The sequence below is a fragment of the Monopterus albus genome, unplaced genomic scaffold (assembly GCF_001952655.1).
Source record: "Monopterus albus unplaced genomic scaffold, M_albus_1.0 scaffold400.1, whole genome shotgun sequence".
Lineage (NCBI taxonomy): Eukaryota > Metazoa > Chordata > Actinopteri > Synbranchiformes > Synbranchidae > Monopterus > Monopterus albus.
In genome coordinates, this window is record NW_018128280.1 from 537932 (window position 1) to 546219 (window position 8288).

Below are 8288 nucleotides of genomic sequence, written 5' to 3' on the forward strand. Positions count from 1 at the left end.
ATCCTCCACTCCAAACTGACCCAGCTCACTGTGCCTGCCCCCACCTGTCAGTGGATTACTAGCTTTCTGACAGACAGGAAGCAGCAGGTGAGGCCGGGGAAAACCACATCCAGCACCCAGACAATAAGCACAGTTGCCCCCCAGGGATGTGTGCTCTCCCCTCTGCTGTTTTCACTCTACACCAATGACTGCATCTCGAAGGACCCCTCTGTCAAGCTCCTAAAGTTTGCAGATAACACAACGGTCATTGGTCTCATCTCAGACGATGACGAGTCAGCCGACTGATGGGAGCTTGAGCAGCTGGTCCTGTGGTGCAGCCGCAACAACCTGGAGCTGAACACACTCAAAACTGTGGAGATGACAGTGGACGTCAGGAAGAACCCCTCCCACCTTGCCCCCACTTACCATACTTGGCAGCACTGTATCAGCAGTAAAGTCCTAAAAGTTCCTGGGCTCCACTATCTCCCAGGATCTGAAGTGGACGTCCAACATCAGGACCATCACCAAGAAGGCACAGCAGAGGATGTACTTCCTGTGCCAGCTGAAGGAAGTTCGACCTGCCCCAGGAGCTGCTGATACAGTTCTATGGAGAAATCATCGAGTCTGTTCTCTGCACCTCCATCACTGTCTGGTTTGGCTCAGCAACCAAACAGGAGAAGTACGGACTTCAGCGGACAGTCAGGACTGCAGAAAAGATCATTGGTGTGAGCCTGCCGTCCATGGAGGACCTGTACACCTCACGGGTAAAAAGGAGGGCGGAGAGAATCACCGCAGACCCCTCACACCTGGGATGCAATCTGTTTGAACTTCTCCCCTCTGGACGGCGTTACAGGTCACTGTGCACTAAGACAACCAGACACAGGGACAGTTTCTTCCCTCCAGGCTGTCGCTCTGATGAACACTTAACCCACAACAGTATGACTGGACAATAACCCTCAGTGCAATACCTGTAAATATACCTCGTACAGATTATACAGACTCGTACAGGTCTCTAGTTCTTAAGTTCTCTGTTTTATCCCTATTTATCTCATTTCAATGAACATTCCTTTCTTGTCTGCATTGTTTACTGTCTATTTATACTGCTTTTTCTGCATTGTTTGCACTGTTTGTTGATGTTAATACTGCTATTTTGTTATATTACACAGCCTTATGCTGGTTTACTGTTTGCACATTAAGAGCCGATGCACCCGAGTCAAATTCCTCGTGTGTCCGTCACACCTGGCCAATAAAGCTGATTCTGATTCTGACCTAGTTACCAGCCAAGAACTGCTACTGTGATAAGCATCAGGATTTCTATACTCTTATCAATTTCTGGTGAATATTTCAGCATTCTGCATAAGCTTTTCCATAGTCTAACCAGCATGTGCACTTACTCTTTCTTGATAAGTGTTCAAAAGAAAAATGGAGAGGTAAAAACAACCAGGCAAAGACTGCTGGGAATCTTGACAAAACCAGTTCTCCGTTAGATAACATACAGTATCTAAATCTTGCCTGGGGATATTCTGATAAGGACATAACAGCACAATGCCTCCTTCATATAAACATAAGCAATATTAATATGCAGCACAGAGTGGATGAGCTCACCATGACACATATGTGAGGTGCTGCTGGCAGCCAGGATGGCTCAGTTTTGTAAACACAGGCATGCCTTACGTCTTTGAAATTTAAAACTAAATTACATGAGACTACAGCAAGTTGTAACACTGGGGTCAAACAAAAGGCAGACAGAATGCATATGTATACATATATTGTATGTCAATATGCATAATATCTAAGGGTGCTTAGAGTTTCAACATTAGATTGTAAATACAGCAGGAGTGAAATTAGTCAACTGAGGGTTTTGTCATGACACAAAGCTCTTGTTTACTACCAGCTGCATGACAAGCAACTGATCTTTAGAAACAAAAACAATGTTTCTGTGGCACTGACCTTTTGCCCTGCACTTGATCAAGCTGAGAGAGTCATCAAGACAAACAGACAGAAAGAGAATGAGAAAAAGAGGTGTCCACAGGCCTGTCACAACGTAGTCATGAGTCATGCCACTAACTAAACGAGACACAGGCTCTAAATTTAGCCAGCGATAGCGCAGCAGAGTCTACCCAGATGCTCTGTGTCGTCACTCTGACACTAGGCCTGATGTGTTTTATCAGTGTCCCGTGTGGGCTGACTGTCAAGCCAGCTGTTCAGAGCCTCTGCCATATATCTTGAGCAAACAGGCCTCAATAGCAAGAAACTGTAGACTGGCCACATCAGGGAGGAGACAAGGAGCCAGGAAAATATACAAACGGCAACATCAGTGTCAATCAAAAACAGTATGAATGGAAATCCCATCAACAAAAATTATCACAAAACAATGAACAATAAATACTTAAAGCCAGGCCTCACATGCTTTTATTTCCAGAGCAACTCCACTCCTCCCCCCTCTGCAAGTGCTGAAAGGAGAGAGTGCCATGCCCTTAGCTGAAACAGTGGAGAGATAAAGCCACAAACACTGTGTGAGAGTACTGACACACACACACACACACTCAGACAGCAACACACACAGGCGATATTCAACCCTGCTTTCAACACCTCCTATCGAAAGCACCGGGAGTCATCTCTCTTAAAAAAACATGGGGATGAAACCTAACTCTGCTCCTTGCCCTGCACAGGCTGAAGCAGTCTTTCGTGCCATTGTGACTGTCATTATTGCTGTGTCTCAAATGGCGGGCCAGCTAATGTCAGCCATCCTCTGGGGACCTCGGAGTCCCCTCCAGCCCTCTCTGACTGAGGAGCAATTTATCTGTCAGCATCCACCAGCACTCCTTCGCTACCTAATCCCCCCTTTCGCCAGGGGCCACGGGCTCCGATGGAGAACACTCACAGCCACATTGCTCCCATATCCATCAAGCAGATGGCAGTCAAAGGCATTTTGATTGCTAAGTGACAAGTGTCTGCACTACATAGCTGCAATCACCTACTTACAGGAGCAGACAGGCATGAGAACTGATGAAAATAACTATTATAAAGTGAGAGTGTTTCTAGTGACTGTCAGACCGTGTGATAGCGAGAAGTGAGACACAGCAAAAAGCAGAAAAACAAGTATGGGTGTATTCATGCATGAGCATGTACACATGCACGCACGCACAACACAATTAATCGCACAACCAGAGTCAGAAATAGTAATTACAGAGGGTGTAGTGAGATCACACATCCAAAACTGCACGTCAGTGTGTTTGTGTTTAAAAAAAAAAAAAAAAAAAAAAAAGGAAGAAGAAGAAGAAGAAAAAAGAAAATCTCTCTGGAAGAAATGTAGTAGTGACAAGTGCCACAGTGGCCTCTGTGCAAGTGTGCTTAACAAATTTCCTTACTCTTCATGATCAAGGCAAAAATAAGATTCTTTGTATCAGTGGTTCAGTTGCACAGCATGCATCTCTTCAGGATGTGACTTCACAGGGCCGTTCTCACTCTGACTGTCCACTCGACTGTTTACTCAAACCAGCAAAAGGAGCACAAGCCACTTCCTCATCCCCTGACTCCGTTGTGCGTCATTAGATCCTAGCCACACACATACACACACAGCAACCCTCCTGTCTGGTTGTCTGTATGAGGCTGCCACTGTCACAATACATGAGTCATGCTGTGCTGCAGGAGTATATATAACTTCAGTTTGATAAGGGCATGAGAAAATCAGAAACTGTCACACACTTCACAGTATGAAATTTAAAAAAATTCTATTACGTGCAACTTGATTTGTAAAGGTAGGTTTTAAGACTGCTGAAGACGGCTGTTACTTGAACATTTGGGCTTCATTTCCAAACCTCATTTCCTCATATACATGCCTATACCATCATTACAGCTACCCCCTCCACTGCTTACAGCTGCATAGACCTCTTATTTGGTTGCCTCCTGTGGCCACTCTTCAACTGAGGGAAGGGGCTGACTAGAGACTCCCTGGAAGCACAGCTACTCCCCTCTGGGCTCACGTGCTGAGCTTCTGGTTACAACATGTTTACCTACTCTCACCACTTCTGCATTTTCCTGAACTTATCATAATGAGTGTGTTTAAATGAGCAAAAAGAGACACTGAAGCAAATCTCCTGAGGATTTATGTATATTTTTGATAGCGCAGCTGATGAAACAATAGTGTGTCATGGTTTTACACTTATAAAGAAGCACCATCATGCAGTGCACCAACTCGGTGGATAGAGTCACCATGGCCAGACTAGTGGTCAGGGTGCCAGGCATCGTCCACGGCACTTGTCTCCACAGCATACTGAAGGAACAGGAGAAAAGAGAGAGAGGGAGCAAAGACAGAGAAATAAACAGGAAGAGGAGACAGAGGGAAGGCCTGGTGTTGGCGAGGTGGGGGAAGGGCTGTCCTGATACAGCCTTTTGCTTTGGGGGCAGGGGGGTGTACTGGGCTGAGATTTTGCATGAACAGAGCCTCTCCAAAGCAAATATGGAGAAAACACAATAAAAGAGAACAAACTTTTGACCCATCGTAAATATCTGCCAGAACAACACCAGATCCAAATATTAAAACAAACAACAACAAAGTGCGTAGATGGGGTTGCTAATGTTTGAACTGCACTTTTTTTGCTGCTGACTTTATAAACACACACAATTACAAACAATTGCAAAAAAAAAAAAAAAAAAAGAGATGCACACCAACACACTGGCCTCTAGATTGATGAAGTTTCAGTTTATCAGAGACCCATTAGCCTCTAGTCCACAACAAACTAATGACATCTACCAGAGCATACAGCTTGTTGTTGTCAATATAATATTACAGTGAATGTTTGATTTGTAGAACTGTGTGTCCCCCTGGCTTAACTGCATTTTGTTTTGTTAGCTCAGCTTGACTGTTCTATCTACAAACTATCTAAATAACAGGAAAGAGATTTGTTTGTCTGGTGGCATTTACTGGTAGCAATCGATTAGTCAAATCTGAAGACTGTCAGAGGAATATTTATAACACACCTACACCAGGATTGTCTACACACAAGACTTAATGTAGGGCTCTAAAAGGAGATTCTGTCACTGTCACTGCTTGGGGGTATTTAGTGGGCAACACTTGTTAAGTGCTATCAAACTAGAAGCCAAAGTCATTTTTCCTTCTCACCAGCTGTAGGTGTTCTCGATGAAACTGATCTCCTATCAGCTGGAGTTTCTGGCCAATACAGGCCTCCACACTGCGCGCCACACGTTGCTGCCGGGGTAGATGCTCCATCCCGTTTTGATCCTCTTGTCGCCTCGCTTCCTGATCCCCAACAAGCTCAAAGTGTGCTGGGAAGTGCAATCGAAAACCTGCGTTGCCTGTTGAGTGTCAAGGCTGATATTTATTATTTTGTAAACAACACAAGTGCACAGTATAACAATCTAAGTACAACAATGGCTGCTGACTGGCATTTCTTTGCAGGGATTATGTCTATGCTGATGGCACAACAGGTAGGATGAGCAACCACGTATTTCTGAACATGCCTTTGATCAGACAGTCTGCTCAACTTTAACATTTAAGAGTTCCATAAAACAATCAAGCACCACAAACTCATTTGACACAGATATGAGGTCAGTCAGTTGTTACTGAATAGCAAAGCAGCTGGATACACTCCATGCACACCATAAAAGCTGCTGTGATCACGACTATCAGGCGCCAGGGGTGAGATCAGTACAGCAACACGGTTAGCCATTTCTCACAACATTATAGTCTCATGCCTCAGTTTTACAACACTGGTTATCACGGACATGGCACCGTCACCGGTCTCACCATAGAAGAGTGGTCTGGGATCCTCTGCAACTCCACAGGGCAGCATACTGTTGTTCGGTGCCAGGGTAGGGCCAGCTGTCTGTGTGCCCCGGTCTTCACACTTTATCTCCCTGAATGCAGTACGCCAGCAGTGGGGGTCTGGCTCAAACACATCATCCTCCTCATCGTCCATGCGGGGGACACTATGAGATTAGGAGCCTTAAAAGTAATAGGACAAAGACAAAGGTTATTACAACAGCTGAATACACTGCCTTCCAGTGAATAGATAAATCACAGGCATCTTTCACTAATGATGCTAACCTTGGACATATCTGCATTAGGTCTGATGAGATGATCTCAGACACATTCATTATTGGTTCATTTCTCCAAAGCATTCATTACCATTATAGACAACCTGTCTGGTTTGTAATGAATGCCCTCAAATCAATAAAACCACAGTGGGCAATGGGCAAGTTGGGGGAAAGAGAATGAGCAAGCTTCTAGTGAGCAGCCTTCACATGAGGCAAAGAGCTCAGTGCTTATTTAGACAAAGGGCTCAGCAATTAAACAACTCAGTTCACTGTGGTTAGGAGACTCAGAGCAACATGTATAAAAATTGGCTGACTGGGTTAAATGAATGGCAGATTATGTCCTATCTGTGTTAAGCACCGCTGCTGTGGACATGAGCTTGGCTGCCCCATTAATACCAACTTACACTGGGTACTTTCATATAACATTTTTTTAAGTATCGTGCACATATATACAGTATGTAAACCTAATGACAAGAATAATAAAAATCCCTGATTATAATTAATGAAAGAAACCCTACCACTAAATTTTGCATTTGTGAATCTCTTTGGTGTCAGGGATGCACTCCACTGAACCCTGAAACAAAGAGTAGCTAAAAGATTTATCAAAATATGGGGAAATTCAAGTTGCCTCACCAGCAAAACCCCAAGTCAGAATCAAGTTGTAATACAGGGTTAGATTACTACCACACTTCCAAATTAGGGTCCACAGCAACAGGGTAATGACAGTCTTTAAGTAAACTCCTAAGCCACTCTCCCTGCCCTGGTCTGTCAGCATGCCAACTCTCTGAGAAGCAGTTTTCATTTCTTCACTAAACATAAGCAGAATGGCCAGTCTCTACCCAGACCTCACTACTGTGTGCATTCACAATAAACCCTGTGCATAAAACCACTTAATGCTTTGTTGTAACAAAGAGCAAGAACATGGAAGGGTCAGAAAAAAACCTAGGCTCAACTTTCAGATATACCAAGCTGCTTTCTGCTCTGCTGGCCATGCAGCCAGCTGTGTTTGTGTCAGCCAGTGGCTCCCCCTGCTGCAAAAACAACAACCCTAACAAAAGGGACGGAGGGAGAGATGGGGGTGGTGAGGCAAGTCCGTTATTGACACAGTTTCTCTCCAAAGGCACATCACACCAGTTACACTTTCTGTAACACTGTGCACATCAAGACCTAAAATGACCTCCTCAAGCTCAAAGCGACCACAGTTGTAGCCCACTATTTATCCAAAAGCACTGTGAAAATGTTCTGAACCCAAGTTATATCAAAACCCATTTACTGACAGATGAGGGAAAAAAACATGTGCAATGTTGCAAATCAAACTAACATATTTGGAAAAGACGTCTGAAATTTCCCGTTTTCGCGTGTTAATTACTCTAATCTTTGGATAAAACTGATTTCATTGCATTTAATATAGGACTGAAACAGGACAGCGACAGGCTTGCCGTGAAAAAAGCACGTTTGAAGTCCATTCACCAGGTGAGCTGTGTAAACCGGGAAAGCCGGTGCTATTCAAATCTATGTTGTATGAATGACAGCTCGAATTAAACTAAATACCGATTCTAGCTGGACTGCTTTGAGGTTTCGGTGCAGTAATGTACACAACAAATGTCGAAACAAAATTGTTGCAGCTGTTTCAACGATGACACCTACACGTTGTTTGTTGTTCCTCCCAAAGGACGCAGATGTTACAGCCCACGCCGACTAGCTGGTGAAGTGTAACTGAATAAGACCTTTTACTGTTGTTTTGCGGAACTTACCACAGAGATTCCCTTCGCTGTTACAGCTGTCTTGTACTTAGAACAAAACGGTATACAACTCAATATCCTGGAAAGTCAAGGAAGTTTAGTCCGTAACACCTCCACGTCTACTTCCATTCTGTGAAGAAAACTGTAACAACCCGATTTCATGTCGGATAATAACTAACTCCGCCGCCGGGGTGTGGTGCTGAAGGCTACTAATCAAACCCCTTAAAGACGCAAGTATTTCTGTCGGCCAACTGTACTTCACCTCAACATAGGCAGCGCATGTCCCTTTAAACATGATTTGCTTCAGCCAATAGACGCGTTTGTTTTCCCTCGCTTCTTGACCATGTATTCAGACACGTGGGTGGGAAATTCCCTGTAGCACGAGACCGTTGTCACGCTACTACTGTGTTCATCGGGTCAGAATGATGTTACCAGCGTCTGTCACCACGAGTCTACTATGACCATGCTTTACGTTTAAAGAGGAAAATATAAAGGTCGAGGCTATGC

The 8288-nt window shown here is 44.3% G+C and overlaps 1 protein-coding gene across 3 annotated transcripts in view; it reads right to left on the bottom strand.

Moving 5' to 3' along the window:
• bmf1 (BCL2 modifying factor 1) overlaps positions 1-7975 on the bottom strand; it is a 13689-nt gene extending 5714 nt beyond the window's left edge. Inside the window, exons 1-4 of one of the 3 annotated variants that reach the window (XM_020586254.1) lie at positions 7794-7975; positions 5750-5947; positions 5105-5298; positions 4085-4255 (exon numbers count right to left, since the gene is read on the bottom strand). In XM_020586254.1, coding sequence (XP_020441910.1) covers positions 4205-4255; positions 5105-5298; positions 5750-5921 — 417 coding nt within the window. In that variant the 5' untranslated portion in view covers positions 5922-5947; positions 7794-7975 and the 3' untranslated portion in view covers positions 4085-4204. The other 2 variants (XM_020586252.1, XM_020586253.1) reach the window with 2 other exon arrangements.
• Positions 7976-8288: the final 313 nt, after the last annotated feature.